Genomic DNA, 17600 nt, shown 5'->3' with positions numbered 1-17600 from the left:
TTTCTTTTACGACGAGATTCTCAGTCGTGTGTACGAGGCCTAACACTTTTTTACGCAGTTACAGCAACACTGTATCCTGGCCTAGGCCAACAAGGCCCAGGCCTAGAGAAGCACTTTGCAGGGGGGCAACACGGAAAGAGTCCCTGCTGGCTTGTGCTACACTATTAGTGTAGCGCCAGTATTATGGGGGGGACTGGGCGCTGCTTCTAATTTTGACTGTCCTATCAACCTGGACCACAAACCTTCCTCACTGTGCTATATGTATTCTGCTGCACCATTGGCATGGTTATATCGTCTTAGTCTTCTTCATAAAATTATCAGAAATTTGTACTTAAAGTAGAACCATAGGCAACACTTTTTTTGGGGATAGAGGGGGGGTTATAGCCCCTGTCAGTTTATTTTTTACCATCCCTGTCCCATTGCAGAGATTTCCCTTCACTTCCTTCCCAATAGCCAAACAGGAAAATCTATGCAAATTAAGGGAATCCATTAATTTAAAAAACAATTGTTCTCTATGTGCCCTGTTCACACCAGAACACTGGTATCACATGCAGGTTTTTTCTGCACGGGAAAAATGGACATGACATCAACATTGGTGTGAATAGGGATCATGATCCATTTGTCAATCACAGCTATATGACAGGTAGTTCGCGCCCCCACCATACCGTCAGCTCCTGACCATACCCAATGCCTCTCAGACCTCTGATCAGAGTGACAATATGTATTGCAGAGCCAGAGAAAGTCCTAGTCTCCTCCTCAGCTCTGAAGTGTCATATGACAGAGCTCAGGTGAGACTTGGAGGAATTTCCCTCCCGCCACTGGGCAATTCTGCTTCTGAGGTCTGGTGAGTGAATTGTACAGAGAGAGAGAGACGAGAGTTTGTGCTGTGTGCAATTTTAGTGTTGGGGGTAGATATTTGTACTGGAAGGATCTATTTTTGTTTGTGGGTAGAAATGAGTGTTACTCCTGACCTGTGTGTTACGTACTATTGAACGCTGGAATTCTTACTACTGACCCCTGCATTCTGCGTTACTTACTACTAATCCCTGCACTTTGTGTTACATACTGTACTCCTGCACTATGTTTCACGTTACTACTGACCCCTGCAGTTTGCGTTACTCCTGACCTGTGCACTCTGTGTTATATACTACTGTACCCTGCATTACATACTCCTTTACTCTGCATTACGTACTACTGAATCCATTTATTCTGTGTTACTTACTACTGACCCTTGCACTTTGTGTTACCCACTACTGACCCCGTCACTTTGTGTTACCCATTACTGACCCCGTCACTTTGCGTTACTTTCTACTGACCCCTCAACTTTGTGTTACTTACTACTGACCCCGTCACTTTGCGCTACTTACTACTGACACCATCACTTTGCGTTACTTACTACTGACCCCGTCACTTTGCGTTACTTACTACTGACCCTGTCACTTTGTGTTACTTACTAGTGACGCCTGCACTTTGTGTTACTTACTTCTGACACCTGCACTTAATGTTACTTACTACTGACCCCGTCACTTTGTGTTACTTACTACTGACCCGTGCACTTTGTGTTACCCACTACTGACCCCGTCACTTTGTGTTACTGACTACTGACCCCGTCACTTTGTGTTACTGACTACTGACCCCGTCACTTTGTGTTACTGACTACTGACCCCGTCACTTTGCGTTACTTACTACTGACCCCATCACTTTGCGTTACTTACAACTGATCCCTGCACTTTGCGTTACTTACTACTGACCCTGTCACTTTGTGTTACTTACTAGTGACGCCTGCACTTTGTGTTACTTACTTCTGACACCTGCACTTAATGTTACTTACTACTGACCCCGTCACTTTGTGTTACTTACTACTGACCCGTGCACTTTGTGTTACCCACTACTGACCCCGTCACTTTGTGTTACTGACTACTGACCCCATCACTTTGCGTTACTTACTACTGACCCCATCACTTTGCGTTACTTACAACTGATCCCTGCACTTTGCGTTACTTACTACTGACCCCGTCACCTTGTGTTACTTACTACTGACCCCTGCACTTTGTGTTACTTACTACTGACCCCTGCACTTTGTGTTACTTACTACTGACCCCTGCATTTTATGTTACTTACTACTGACCCGTCACTTTGTGTTACTTACTACGACCCCTGGACTTTGTGTTACCCACTACTGACCCCGTCACTTTGTGTTACTACTGACCCCGTCACTTTGCGTTACTTACTACTGACCCCATCACTTTGCTTTACTTACTACTGACCCCATCACTTTGCATTACTTACTCCTGATCCCTGCTCTTTGTGTTACCCACTACTGACCCCTTCACTTTGTGTAACTACTGACCTCGTCACTTTGCGTTACTTACTACTGACCCCATTACTTTGCGTTACTTACTACTGATCCCTGCACTTTGTGTTAATTACTACTGACCCCATCACTTTGCGTTACTTATTACTGACCCCATCACTTTGCGTTACTACTGATCCCTGCACTTTGTGTTACTTACTACTGACCCGTTACTTTGCGTTACTTACTACTGACCCCTGCACTTTGTGTTACTCCTGATCTTTTGCACTTTGTGTTACATACCTCTTTGCTCTGCATTACATACTACCGGCCCCTGCCCTCTGTGTTGCGTTCTACTAACCCCTGAACTCTTAAAACCTTCCTTTTTTTGGGGGGGGGGGGGTCTTGCTAGGTTACCTCCTGAAAAAATGCTATACCCTGGGGATCTTTGATGTCTTCCATGATGTTGAGGTAGATCTCCACCTCTTCAGGGTCGCCTACCCCTGCACTAATATTACCATAGGTGCAGCTCTTCTGTGTCACATGGATCTCTGCAAACATGTCATGTCTTTGTCCTGTAACCTGCCTGCATTCTAAATATATCCTCATCTATCTTCTTTCTGCAGATTCCACCAGCAGCCAGACAAGAGAGGCCAGAAGGGGAATATGCAGGTATTTACTGTCATGTAAAAGACATATGATTGAAAGACATGGACATTTACACCATTGCTCTTTGCTAGAGGGAGTGCAGTATATGGAACAAGAAAACCTGAATGCATTTCTCTGTCAGGGTGTAAGTTAAGAAAGCTAAAAGTGATCCTTAAAGGAACCGTCCATCTAAAGGTGGAAGGAGCACAATAGTTGATGCCAGCAGTTTAAATTGCCCACTGGCGTCTGGCTCTCAATGCTCAGAAACCTCAGCAATGACATCTCCTAGCACTTGTTACGGCAATTACAATGTAAATGAGAGCACAGCTGGAGACATGTGACTGGAGCATGGATTTCCAGCAAGAAGAAATTGCTGATAGATAGAAGATGCCTGCCAGTGAGTAGATCTAAACCATATCACTATATTTTAATGTCATTTTTAATCTTTTTAAATTTGCATCTTTCAATAGATATTATCTGGTGATCCCGCCATGAAGGTCAAGGTTCAGGCACTTTCTGTTGTGGGGTGACAACGCTGTCTCCTTGTCACTTAATTGTTCCCTTGTCACCCTGTCACATGAGCTTTGGTGGGGATTACACCTCTGCTGACACACAATGCACAGGCATAGTCTACTGTTGATCAGGAAGACAATCAGTGGTGGCCGGAGCTAAAAGATGTTGGGGGGCACAAACAAACAAAAAAAAATTGGAAAAAAACCCCATCAATTGCTGCCACTGTGCCATCAATTGCAGCCACTGTGCCATCAATTGCAGCCACTGTGCCATCAATTGCAGCCACTGTGCCATCAAACACAGCCACTGTGCCATCAATTGAAGCCACTGTGCCATCAAGCGCTGCAACTGTGCCATCAACTGCTGCAACTGTGCCATCAAACGCTGCAACTGTGCCATCAAAGGCTGTGACTGTGCCCATCAAACGCTGCCACTGTGCCATCAAATGCTGCCACTGTGCCATCAGATGCTGCCACTGTGCTATTAATTACAGCCACTGTGCCATTAAATGCAGCCACTGTGCCATCAAACGCTGCCACTGTGCCATCAAATGCTGCGACTGTGATATCAATTGCAGCCACTGTGCCATCGATTGCAGCCACTGTGCCATCAAATGCTGCGACTGTGCCCATCAAATGCTGCCAGTGTGCCCATCAAATGCTGCCACTGTGCCAAATGCTGCCAGTGTGAGTGTGCCCCCGCCCGCTCGCCGTCTGCCCGGCACTTACCCTGTCTTGTGGGGCAGCGGGTGACGGTGATGAGCGGGGTCCTTCATGTATCCTGCACTCCCGTCCTCTCCTCCTGTCAGGCGTCCAATAGCGGCGCCTGTTGTTTTAGCCAATCAGGTGACAGGTAACCAGACCTGAACAACCTTATGGGCTGTGGATGTATTGCTTCCCTAACACACCACTGAGTAATCAGCGAACGCACAGCAGTGCGCCCACTGTTTACCCTTTTGTAGCCCACAGGCTCTAATCAGGCAGCCTATTAGAGACTATGGCTCTAATCAGACGCTTCCAATACACACCCACCACTGTAATTCATATGCCCGGCACCGGACAAGGGGCCGGGCACATGAATAGGAGGCGGCAGCGGCGACCATAGATAGATTTATGCAATGGATGAATCTATCTATGGTAAGAGAGAGTGACAGGAGAGGGGGCGGCGCTCCTGCGCCCTTTATGGATGCACCGCCGCTGATTAGATAATCCAGAGCAATGATGTGTAGCCAATGCTGGAGTTAGCACATGTGGACAGAAAGTGGTGTGCTGTGATGGCCAATCAAAGTGTAGACAATCATAAATCATACAGATAGGAAGTGAACTTCAGGTGTATGTAGACTTTGTCTTTTGGTGCTTCTGGTCTACCCCCTCCAGTGATCCAGGGGTCCAGAGTGTCCTCAAATCTGTCGGCTAATGGCTCATGGCCGATGTTATAGTTTATTGTTGTGACAGTCACAGGCAACTTTGTAAAAAAAATGGCATTATATTGTTATAAAAGTGGAATTTAAAAAAGGAAATCCCTTATACAAGGTTCCATCATCACTTGGTAAATTCCTTATGACACTTTAGAAAAAAAAATACCAGCAGTAAGTGTGCAAATATGGTACCTACCCTAGTAGTGTCTATATAGCGTCTTTTGTATGATAAATAGTCAGCAACATTGGAATGTGTTGCACCATCTTGTGGTCATAACGGGTACTGTTATAAAAAATGTTGCACATTAAAAAAAAATGTATCTTATTTTGGCCATAAATGCATTTTTTTATGTATCTGAATAATCGATCTGATAAATCTAAACCACTGGATGTCTAAAATCTTCAGGCAACACAAACGGGAAGTCCACTTCAGATTGCTTTCCATGTTAAACATTCAATATGACAAAGAAAATAAACCTTTTAGAACTGGTGGATTGCTCCATACACCATATGATGAGGATTTTCTAAATCAATTATTCAATATTTTTGGTGTCATTTCTTAGCTTATACAGTTTTCTCAAGCAAATAGAGAATGTGGCACAGTGGTGTAGTGGATAGCACTTTCACCTAGCAGTAAAAAGGGTTGCTGGTTTGAATCCCAACCATGACTCTACCTGCCTGGAGTTTGCACGTTCTCCCTGTGTTGGTTTCCTCCAGCTACTATGGTTTCCTCCTAAGACATGCTGGTAGGTTAACTGGATCCTTTCTAAATTGTCCCTAGTATCTATTGTTAAAAAAAAATTGTCCCTAGTATGTGTATGTATGAATGTGAGTTAGGTTAGGTTAGATTGTAAGCTGCTTGAGGGTAGGGACTGATGTGAATGTACAATGTATATGTAAAGCGCTGTGTAAATTGACAGCGCTATATACCGTATTTATCGGGGTATTGCACGCTCCGGCGTATAGCACGCACCCCTAAAGTGGACCCGACATTCCTGTAAAAAAACATTTTAGTACTTACAGTTTTGGTGTCTTGCGCGGCGTCCATCTGCGGCCTCATCAGGTCCGGCTTCAGGTGTCCTCTTCGTCGGGTCTGGCGTCCTTCTGCAGCGTCCTCCCCGCTCGATCCCCACTTTCCCGCGCCGAGTTTGAATACTGCACCGGCATATACCGAGCACAGTACACTCGTGTATAGTCGGGCAGCCTGGGCTACTCTCGCGCTCACGTCCTGTACGTCCAGGATGTGAGCGTGAGAGGAGTCGAGCACGGGAAAGCGTGTTTCGGCGTATATCGCGCACCCACGATTTTGCCCTGATTTTCAGGGCAAAAAAGTGCGCGGTATACGCAGATAAATACGGTAAGTACCTGAAATAAATAAATAATAGCGCTTCCTGTTTCAGGCTGACAACACTGAACTGCTGCCTTCCAATTAGCAGCTGTGTTGTAAGCTTACGATGTGTATTCTGTTTGTTGGGCATTGGGCTGCCCATCAGGCCTGCAGGAGGCATGCACAGACCTGATAGGCATCTCATCAGCCAATTGAACGAACACTCATGGCAAGCTGACAATGCTAATTGGAAGGCAGTGTCATATAAAAAAAACAGCAAAGCCTATTAGGCTGATGCCAGACAGGTGATTTTGTAGCAGAGATAAATTGCTGCTACAAACCCTTATTGTCAGTGATTAAAAGCATTTGTAGCTAGAGATTTCATTTCTGGACATTTTCCGCTTAGAAGCAATTTTGTCGCTGGTACAAATGCTGCAAATCATTCTCTTCATCAGCAATTTGTAGCTAAGCCCATAAGGGTGAGTGAAGAGCAATTGTCACTGGTGAGCTTATCACTGATCTGAAACATTGCCAAAACCTATTGTGTAAGTTCACCTTTTCACAAAAAAGAAATAAAATAAATAAGTCCCCACTGTGCTAATCTCCATGGGCGATGAGCTGTCAGCGCCCATGCAGCTGGTGCAGTTGGTCTGGGGATTTAAAATCCCTGCTCCTCTCCCTCTTCTTACCTCTCTATGCAGGTGCTGACCAATCAGAATTGCTATGATCTATCCTGGAAGTGCTGCAGAAAAGAGAGAGAGAGAAATACTGATGCAATGACTGCACTCATAGCTCACCACCAAACCACCCATGAAGGTAAGTAAAGTGAGGACCAGAGGGAGGGTGTACGGTGGCAATTCACTGCTGCTTTTTTTTGTGAATAGGTGAACTTACACTTTAACTGCGTGATTGCGTGAGTGACTGAGACACAAATTGCTGAAAAATTAGCCAGTTAGCGATATCGTAGAAAATGACTATGAATTTCTTTAAAACACTTTAAAAAAGGGGGGGTTTGCTGCAAAAAAAAAATCACCGTCTTATGTCAGATTGGCGAAGTAGCAGAATTGCTGAAAAGAGTTTCTGTATTCCATATGTAGCCAGATGCAGTGAGATGTTGTTTAGTCACTGGCCCAAATGCTGCAGAATCTCAATCCCTAACAATGGGGGCTGCCTCAGCTAAAGAGGGAGTGATTCCAAAGGGACAGACAGCCAACCTCTTAGCAATCTTGACACTGGAAATGTTCATAAATCAGCAGAAGGATCTGTAGTGCGACAGATTTGCCTCTCTGACATTAGCCTTACTGTAAAGATTCTCCAGGTAAGAAACTCTGCAAGAGATTCCCAAAAACATTATTCACTAAGAGCCGGTTCACACAGGCGTGACTTGTCAGGCAATTTAGCAGACTGACAAGTCGTGCTCCGTTCTGTACTATGGAACCGTTCTAATAGGAGCGACTCAAGTTGCCCCGACTTAGAAAAAGGTTGCTGTACTACTTTGGGACGACTTCAGGGCGACTTGCATTGACTTCAATACGGAAGTCATTTTGCAAGTCGCCTCTGAAGTCGTGGGCGGATCGCCTTGCTGAGTCGCTCGGCAAGTCGTGCCGCCCCTGTGTGAACCGTCTCAAAGGCTTAGGCCTCGTACACACGACCGTGTTCCTCGACAGAATCCATCAAGAAACTTGGTGGCAGAGCTTTTTTGCCGAGGAAAACGGTCGTGTGTATGTTTTTCGTCGAGAAAATTGTCATGGAACTCGACGAGAAAAAAAGAGAACAAGTTCTCTTTTTCCTCATCGGGAGTCTCAATTTCCTTCTTGTGTTTCTCTTTGGGCTGGCTTACGACGAAGAACACGTTCGTGTGTATGCTTAGAAACCCGTGCATGCTCAGAATAAAGTATGAGACGGGAGCGCACCTTCGGAAAAAATAGCGTTCGTAATGGAGATAGCACATTCGTCGCGCTGTAACAGACTGAAAAGCGCAAATCGTCTCTAACCAAACTGTTACTTAACACGCAGTAATATGAGATTAGCAAAAGCAGCCCCAAGGGTTGTGCCAGTGGAATCGAAGTTCCCCTTTATAGTGCCATCGTACGTGTTGTACGTCGCCGCGTTTGAGAACAACGAGATTTTGTCTTGACAGCGTGTATGCAAAGAAAGCTTGACAAGATTTTCGACAAGCCTAATAGGAACTCGTCGAGGAAAACGATGTTTACGACAAGTTTCTCTGTCGTGTGTACGAGGCCTAAGTTCACCATTATGTTACATGTTCTCATGTTACACTCATAATTAGGGTGTCCCCCCTCACCCCTGCAGTTGTTGTCACATTTAAATACGGCACAGCTGTGTGGGGCTCCACCTTCATTTATTCACAAAGATCTGCGAATGAATAAACTACAAGTCCTGTTGGCCACCACAGCAGACAGACTTAGCAGTTTCAGTGAACTACGAGTGTGGTGATCAGCAAACTGAGGCCCCGTACACACGTCCGAGAAACTCGACAAGCAAAACACATCGTTTTGCTCGTCGAGTTCCTTGTGAAGCGCCGAGGATCTCGGCGAGCCAAGTTTCCTCATTGACTAACGAGGAAATAGAGAACATGTTCTCTATTTGGCCCGATGAGATCCTCGTCGGTTTCCCTCGGCCAAAAGTGTACACATGACCGGGTTTCTCGGCAGAATGCGGCTCCGATCGAGTTTCTGGCTGAATTCTGCCGAGAAACTCGGTCGTGTGTACGGGGCCTAATAGTCCATTGATACTTCCTCCAGCTTTGTAATTGAAAGCCCTCCAAAGGTGCAGCCAAAGCTAGAAGAAGTGTCTTCAGGAACCTTACATTGCACCCGCAATTCACTGATCACAGGTGCAATGCTTTGCCGGATCCTGTAGAAAAAAATAACAAATGCACACTTTTTTTCTACAAAAACAAAATATACTGAAAAAAAGATTTAGAGTTTACATAAAATTCAATCCCACAAAATTTGTCTAAATAGACAAAGCATAGTAGCAGAAAATAATAATTACTAGATTTGACTAGAATCCCTAAAATTAGGCTAATGATACGTGTATAGAACACAGTCGGATTTTTAGTAAATATTGCATGATATATATGTGTACTGTACATAGCAAATGACATAGTTGGTTCTGATGTAGCATATTTATCATGGTTAACCATCTGATAAGAAAACAGCTTGGTGTCTCCTCATCGCCTCACAAGACTGCCCTCCATTGTTTCACTTACAAAGGAACATACAGTATGTCGTTTTTCATAAGCATTGTTTTAACAAGAAACATTTATTGTATAATCATACCAAAAAACAAGGTTTAGTCTGGAAGCTAGTCTGTATGTGTGCTGGACACGTGTTGTTCAAGACTAAGAGGTTTATTTACTAAAGCTGGAGAGTGCAAAATCAGGCTCACTTCTGCATTGAAACCAATCACCTTCCAGGTTTTATTGCCAAAGCTTAATTGAACAAGCTGAGGTAAGAAGCTGATTGGTTTCTATACAGAAGGGAGCCTGATTTTGCACTCTCCAGCTTTAGTAAATAAACCTTAATGGCTGATCTTTCTTAGAAATCTAATTTAGGGAGGTGAACCAATTAGAACAACACAGCGGATTGCCATCCTCGTACTATGGAATATTTCAGTGGAGATGTGGACTGTGAATGTGCCAACATTTGCAAATTCTTACTGTTAATTAAAGCGGTTAGATTTGTTCCCAGGGTGCGGGCATCAAACAGCCTATAAAGGCAGTTGTTTATGGGCACACATATCATGGGGTGACCTTACAAGTTGCCTGCAGTTTTATTGACTTTTTTTTTCCTATGTGTTTTGTTCTTACATTGGTACAAACCAATTAATGTTGCTGTATCTAATAATAGCAATATTAATTTTATAAACACCATGTGGCTAACAGTATGTGGTCACCCCTCCAAATGATTGAGTTCAGGTGTTTTCAGTGAAAGGAACTGTTAATACTACGTACATCATACAAAGACATTTCAGACATTTGCACATGCCCACCCATTGTGGTAACAGTTTGGGGAAGACTCTTTTCTGTTCCAGAATAGCTGTGCCCCCCGCTCCATAAAGACATGGTTTGACTAGTGTGGTGGGATGTGCAACATGGAAAAATCCGAGAAGAAGATGTTGGTGCTCTTGAGAGAGCTCTCAGGTTTTTTTTTTTTTTTTACATAATTTATTTAAAGATAATCTTGGACAGAGAGAGATGTAATACGAGGCTGTGGCAGATTTGTTATCACGGTCAATGTTCATGTCGAGGATATTTCCCCTTACTCTTCCTGTTTAGACAGGAAGTGATGTAGGCAGGAAGTGATGTAGGATCTCTCTGGTGGGAACACAGACGGCAACAAAAATTTTTTTTTTTCAGTAAAACCTCTGTCAAGTTATTATTACCCTGATGCCTCATACACACGACCATTTTCTCGGCAGGAAAAAAACGAAAGTTTTTTCCCGACGTGATTCCTCTTCAGCCTGACTTGCATACACACGTTCATGCAAAAAAAGTCTGACCAAAAAAAACTGACGGGAAACATGACGAGAAAAAAGAGAGCTGGTTTAAGTTTAAAACTGCTAGGGAGCATACACACGGCCGGTTTTCACGACCAATATAAAAAATGGCAGTTTTATCGTCGTGAAAACCCGTCTTGTATACAAGGCATGAGTCTTCCTTTTCCAGCGACAGTTGCTCCCTTCATCTCTTGTTTGCTGCCACAAGGGCAGGAAGTAAGGTGAAATCCCTCGTAATTCCTTTATGTATTTCAACTATAGTTGTTAATGTATGTGAATATATAAGTTTAGTTCTCATTGGTTTTTCCTTGTCCCCTACCCCCTCTATGACAAGGCTAAGGGGAGTGTCCCTAACTGGGTTTAAAAGTGTATGTTTGGTACTTGATAAAGAGTAAGGGTTAAGGGCTGGTTATGGTGAGTCTGCCAGCTGTGGGTGCATTTCATTTGGAGAACAGGAGACACAGGCCTGGCGAAGGTCCCTTAACCTGGGGTATCCGAGATCCGTCACAGGGACCATTAGCATATTCACACTACTCAACTTACTGGATCCATCTGAAGTTCAGTCAGGGTGTTGTGGGAACCAATGACTGGCATCATAGCGAGCAAACAAAATATGTCCCCAGCACACCTTAGGGACACACATGACCCCACAACATCACACAGATAGTGTGATTCATATGACTCCATGATATTTTTTTGAAGGCCGTGCTGCTGACCTCTCTGGTTTACCTTCCCTAAGAGATCACAGACAGCAATATTTACTCTTGCAAAGTCTATCTAAAACTAAAATTAGTAGAGTATTGTACCATGTTAGCCATCGATTATTGCAGGATTTTTGGATTTTAAGTAATACTCTCCATTGGCTAACTTAAAGTGTATTTCTACTTTTGACGCCAAATTGGGATAACACCTATTTTATGTTTGTTACATGTCCCAATTCACATAGCATAGTTTAAAAAAACTAAATAAATTGCAACTTACCTTTTTTTATGCACTGTTCTGGACTCCCCAGCAAGGAAAAATACTAGGTAGATCTCTAGGTTTATTAAGGGGCTGGTTAGCGGTGTCTGCCATAATTAACCCTGTCTGTACTGTGCAGGCAGATCTCCATTATCAATTGTAACTACATTTGAACACTTAACCACTTGCTTACTGGGCACATAAACCCCCTTCGTTCCCAGGTGAAATTTCAGCTTACGGCACTGCGTCGCTTTAACTGACATTTGCGCGGTCGTCCCCACAAATAGAGCTTTATTTTGGTGGTATTTGATCACCTCTGCGGTTTTTATTTTTTGCGCTATAAACAAAAAAAGAGCGACAATTTAAAAAATATATATATATTTTTTACTTATTGCTATAATAAATATCCCAATTTAAAAAAAAAAAAAAAAAAAATTCTCAGTTAAGGCCGATACGTATTTTTCGACATATTTTTGTAAAAAAAAATCGCAATAAGCGACTGGTTTGCGCAAAAGTTATAGCGCCTACAAAATAGGGGACAGAATTATGATTTTTTTTTATTATTTTGTTTTTTACTAGTAATGGCGGCGATCTGCGATTTTTATTGGGACTGCGACGTTATGGCGGACACATCGGACACTTTTGACACAGACGCGCTGTTGACGTCTTTTGTCAATAGCGCGGGTCTCAATATATATAGAAGCATCTATGTCTGCATTGTATCTTAATGAGGACAGACCTTGGGACAGACACCATGAGTATTTTTACGTTCAACCCAGTGGGTTGCATCTATGCATTGTGATAAAAGGCCTTCTGTGTGCAACAGCCCCTCTCAGCCCCCCTAGTACTTACCAGAGGTCACTCTCTGTCCAGCGATGTCCACAAGTGTCTCAGCCGTCCGAGATTCTACCTCCTGATTGTCTGAGACACAGCAATGGCGCCATTGGCTGCTGCTGCTGTCAATCATAGTCAGCTAACCAATCAGGGGAGAGAGGGGGTGGGGGCGGGTCGGGGCCCCATGTCTGAATGTGGCTCGGGTGCCCCATTGGAAGCTGCTTGCTGTGGGGGCACTGAACAGGAGGGAGGGGCCAGGAGCGCAGAAGAGGGACCCGAGAAGAGGAGGATCCAGGCTGCTCTGTGCAAATCCACTGCAAAAGAGCAGATAAATATAACATGTTTATTATTTTTATTGGGGGGAAAAAATAGACTTTACAATCACTTTAAGTTAGGAAAACTCGTACTTTTCTGCACAAAACTAAAAATTATTTTTGGCTACACTTAGCCTATTTTTTTTTAACCTACATTAAAAAGTAGTACAAATTAGAACTCCCCTTTAAGGCATACAAATGGAATAAAGCTTGAGATTGCACAGTGGAGCCCAGTATCAGGACCGCTTGTACTAACCGGCTGTACTAACCGGCTCCGAGGTGCAGAGAGATGAATTAATTTCACATTGAACAGCCTGGGAGCCTTCAATAGGATTTCTGTTACTTCAAAGGCTTTGCGTACAATGATAGCCGAGTCCGCCGGGAAAGGAAAACACAGATTGTCGTAGCAAAACCCTGTTACAGCAAGAGCAAAACCATGTCAGATATTGCCCTTGTTGATGGTCATAACCTGCCACTGCCACAGTGCCACAATCACATATTGCTTGGCACCGGCTCAAAGCCGTCTCTGGCACAAAGACCCTTCTAAGAGGAACGGGTGGCTGTGGGCCTCCCAGCTGTTGCTGAAAAGCGTCTTCATTGATGCTCAATCAGCTTATGATTTTTTTTTTGTCAGGGAATAAATAGGAAATATAGGGCCAGACAATGGTTATTGCTTTCATAATTAGTATAAATAATATAATTCCTAATATAACTAAAGTCTCCATAATAAAGCTCTCAAATATTTAAAAAGCTAGTGTAAGCAAGTTATGTTTTTTAAAAAATATTAAAAAAGATAGTGTCTTCAATACAGTTTATTAATTGTGGTGTAGACTCTATATGCTGCAGATGGCTGCCTTGTTCAGGCACTCGCTGTTATAGGGTGACAACGCTGTCTCCATCTCCCACACAGGCGTTGCTAGGGGGGTGCGGGGGGTGCGGTCCGCACCGGGTGACACCCGCTAGAGGGGTGACACCTTTTTTTTTTTTTTTTAGCTGACATGCCCAGCCTGCCCTGTGCAATCCCAGCATGCCCTGTACCACCCCAGCCTGCTCTGTGCCACCCCAGCCTGCCCTGTACCACCCCAGCCTGCCCTGTACCACCCCAGCCTGCCCTGTACCACCCCAGCCTGCCCTGTACCCCCCAAACAGCCCTGTACCACCAATTACTACTACAAAACTCAATTGTTTGAAAAAAAAATGATAAAAATGTTGTTTTGGAACAGCATTTCATGACCACACAATAGCCAATTAAAGTAGTGCAGGTAGCGCCATTTCATGACCACGCAATTAAAGTAGTGCAGATAGCGCCATTTTATGACCACGCAATTAAAGTAGTGCAGGTAGCGCCATTTCATGACCATGCAATTAAAGTAGTGCAGGTAGCGCCATTTCATGACCACGCAATTAAAGTGGTGCAGGTAGCGCCATTTCATAACCACGCAATTAAAGTAGTGCAGGTAGCACCATTTCATGACCACGCAATTAAAGTAGTGCAGGTAGCGCCATTTCATGACCACGCAATTAAAGTAGTGCAGGTAGCGCCATTTCATGACCACGCAATTAAAGTAATGCAGGTAGCGCCATTTCATGACCACGCAATTAAAGTAGTGCAGGTAGCGCCATTTCATGACCACGCAATTAAAGTAGTGCAGGTAGCGCCATTTCATGACCACGCAATTAAAGTGGTGCAGGTAGCGCCATTTCATAACCACGCAATTAAAGTAGTGCAGGTAGCACCATTTCATGACCACGCAATTAAAGTAGTTCAGGTAGCGCCATTTTGTAACCACGCAATTAAAGTAGTGCAGGTAACGCCATTTCATGACCATGCAATTAAAGTAGTGCAGGTAGCGCCATTTCATGACCACGCAAAAGTAGTGCAGGTAGCGCCATTTCATGACCACGCAATTAAAGTAGTTCAGGTAGCGCCATTTCATGACCACGCAATTAAAGTAGTGCAGGTAGCGCCATTTCATGACCACGCAATTAAAGTAGTTCAGGTAGCACCATTTCATGACCACGCAATTAAAGTAGTGCAGGTAGCGCCATTTCATGACCACGCAATTAAAGTAGTGCAGGTAGCGCCATTTCATGACCACGCAATTAAAGTTGTGCAGGTAGCGCCATTTCATGACCACGCAATTAAAGTAGTGCAGGTAGCGCCATTTCATAACCACGCAATTAAAGTAGTGCAGGTAGCGCCATTTCATGACCACGCAATTAAAGTAGTGCAGGTAGCGCCATTTCATGACCATGCAATTAAAGTAGTGCAGGTAGCGCCATTTTGTAACCACGCAATTAAAGTAGTGCAGGTAGCGCCATTTCATGACCATGCAATTAAAGTAGTGCAGGTAGCGCCATTTCATGACCACGCAAAAGTAGTGCAGGTAGCGCCATTTCATGACCACGCAATTAAAGTAGTTCAGGTAGCGCCATTTCATGACCACGCAATTAAAGTAGTGCAGGTAGCGCCATTTCATGACCACGCAATTAAAGTAGTGCAGGTAGCGCCATTTCATAACCACACAATTAAAGTAGTGCAGGTAGCGCCATTTCATAACCACGCAATTAAAGTAGTGCAGGTAGCGCCATTTCATGACCACGCAATTAAAGTAGTGCAGGTAGCGCCATTTCGTGACCACGCAATTAAAGTAGTGCAGGTAGCGCCATTTCATGACCACGCAATTAAAGTAGTGCAGGTAGCGCCATTTCATGACCACACAATTAAAGTAGTGCAGCGCTGAACTGGAAAAAATGGCCTAACTACAAAGAATGGCCTGGTCATGAAGGGGGTACAATCTTCTGGAGCTCAAGTGGTTAAAAGGGAACTTTTAAATGTTTTTAGATTTACTAAAAGAAGGGTTCTTCTTAACTCCTTGCCATTGGCCAGGCTGATGGGATGGGCTCCTGATCACGTGATCACCGTGACTGACCACAACTTTGGGTAGCCCATAAATGCTTCTAGTGTTACAAACTCATAAATGGCTAGAAGGGGTTAATTAAAGTAAATTATTGTATCAGCAAAAACGGAATCTCAGCTTGTGGTTTGTAATTTCATATGTACCCGGGGGCGGCCTAGTTGCTCATCAGGTTCTCGTTCATGGGTGTGCCTTGCTGATTCTCCCATCTACCAGAAAACATATGTTTGATTAAAAGCAACAGACTTTCTGCAGTCCCCAATGATGTGAAACAACCACAATGCTCCTTGTATCCAGAGATCATGTGGCCTGGACGGCCTAGGCCAGGGATAAGCAATTAGCGGACCTCCAGATGTTGCCAAACTACAAGTCCCATGAGGCATAGCGAGACTCTGACAGCATCAAGCATGACACCCAGAAGCAGAGGCATGATGGGACTTGTAGTTTGGCAACAGCTGGAGGTCCGCTAATTGCTTATCCCCGGCCTAGGCTTTAGAGCACATAAGGAGCTCAGTATTTTTGAACTGGCTTGCGAGTACTGTACTTTGTACATTTGTAGTGCTATGCAGTGCTGACATGTGTCCTACTGATTGGGAAATAATGACAGGTCCACTTTAATGGTATATTTAATGTTTTCTTTTTTTTTATTGTCAAATGTGAACTCTTGATTTTATTTTTATTTTATGCTGGGATTATGTCTAAAAGTGGAGACGTTTGATTATGGATGTGGGAGATGGAGGTCCTTGGGGGCTGATGGAGATTGCGACTCCGGGGGAATTTTTATGACAAGAGTAAACGTTTGGCACAAGAGGATCGGAAATTGAAAATTGATTTAAAACTTTTTCTTAAGCTGTAACACTTCTTGCGTTCTTTTGCTGTTGTATTAATTCACATCCGGTACAAAATTACTATTAAAACAGAACCTCTTACCTTGGTGAAAGGAGTGTTTTATGGCCTTCTTAACACTCGGCGTTCCTAAGAGTGCGAGTGGAACGGGGTCTATATAAATATACACATATACACCACTGCTCCCCATCTGGAATCACAAAATACATGTGTACTGTATTTCCTTTAAAACGCTAGTTAAGGAGTTCAGTCACTGCTACCAAGGACAATAATAATTTATTACAGGGATTTACAATGGTTTCATTAAGTAAATAAATGAATACAAGATTCCTTAAAAACCATAAAACTTGACAAAAATTTCATAACCGTGTACGTTAAAGGAGACCTGTAGTCTTTTAAACCTTGTTTAGCTATACAGTATATGTGAAAGAGACCAACTTAAAGGGGTTGTAAAGGAAAACATTTTTTTCCCTAAATAGCTTCCTTTCCTTAGTGCAGTCCTCCTTCACTTACCTCATCCTTCCATTTTGCTTTTAAATGTCCTTATTTCTTCTGAGAAATCCTCACTTCCTGTTCTTCTCTCTGTAACTCCACACAGTAATGTGAGGCTTTCTCCCTGGTGTGAAGATAAGCATCCCCACAACATGATGCTGCCACAACCATGTTTCACGGTGGGGATGCTGTGTTCAGGGTGATGTGCAGTGTAATGCCGCGTACAGACGGTCGTTTTTTGTGATGAAAAGAAACGTTGTTTAACCACTTAAGGACAGAAGGTGTTTTTCAGATTCGGCGTTTACAAGACTAAAACAGTTTTTTTTGCTAGAAAATTACTTAAAACCCCCAAAATTTATATATATTTTTTTCTAACACCCTAGAGAATAAAATGGCGGTCATTGCAATACTTTTTGTCACACCGTATTTGCGCAGCAGTCTTACAAGCGCACTTTTTTGGGAAAAAATTCACTTTTTTGAATTAAAAAATAAGACAACAATAAATTTGGCCCAA

The 17600-nt window shown here is 43.5% G+C and overlaps 2 protein-coding genes across 7 annotated transcripts in view; both read left to right on the top strand.

Annotated features, from left to right (window-relative positions):
- LOC120932922 overlaps positions 1 to 17600 on the top strand; it is a 152273-nt gene that overhangs the window by 69052 nt on the left and 65621 nt on the right. For all 4 annotated transcript variants that reach the window (XM_040345784.1, XM_040345786.1, XM_040345782.1 and 1 more), the window contains one exon: positions 2920 to 2965. In XM_040345784.1, the coding sequence (XP_040201718.1) occupies positions 2920 to 2965 (46 nt within the window). The remainder of the gene's footprint in view (positions 1 to 2919; positions 2966 to 17600) is intronic.
- Positions 13924 to 16067, top strand: LOC120932921 (sex-determining region Y protein-like). Of its 3 annotated transcripts, none has more exons than XM_040345779.1 (2): positions 13924 to 14092; positions 14171 to 16067. In XM_040345779.1, the coding sequence occupies exon 2, from the start codon at positions 14399 to 14401 to the stop codon at positions 15572 to 15574; it is 1176 nt and encodes a 391-aa protein (XP_040201713.1). In that variant the 5' UTR covers positions 13924 to 14092; positions 14171 to 14398; the 3' UTR covers positions 15575 to 16067. The 3 variants fall into 3 exon arrangements, with proteins under 3 accessions (XP_040201713.1, XP_040201714.1, XP_040201715.1); XM_040345780.1 differs by having other exon boundaries at positions 13924 to 14677; positions 14831 to 16067; XM_040345781.1 differs by having other exon boundaries at positions 13924 to 15256; positions 15413 to 16067.

This window comes from Rana temporaria, chromosome 3 (genome assembly GCF_905171775.1).
Source record: "Rana temporaria chromosome 3, aRanTem1.1, whole genome shotgun sequence".
Taxonomy (NCBI): Eukaryota; Metazoa; Chordata; class Amphibia; order Anura; family Ranidae; genus Rana; species Rana temporaria.
Note: the sequence above shows the minus strand (reverse complement) of the source record. Positions and strands in the feature narration are given on the sequence as shown.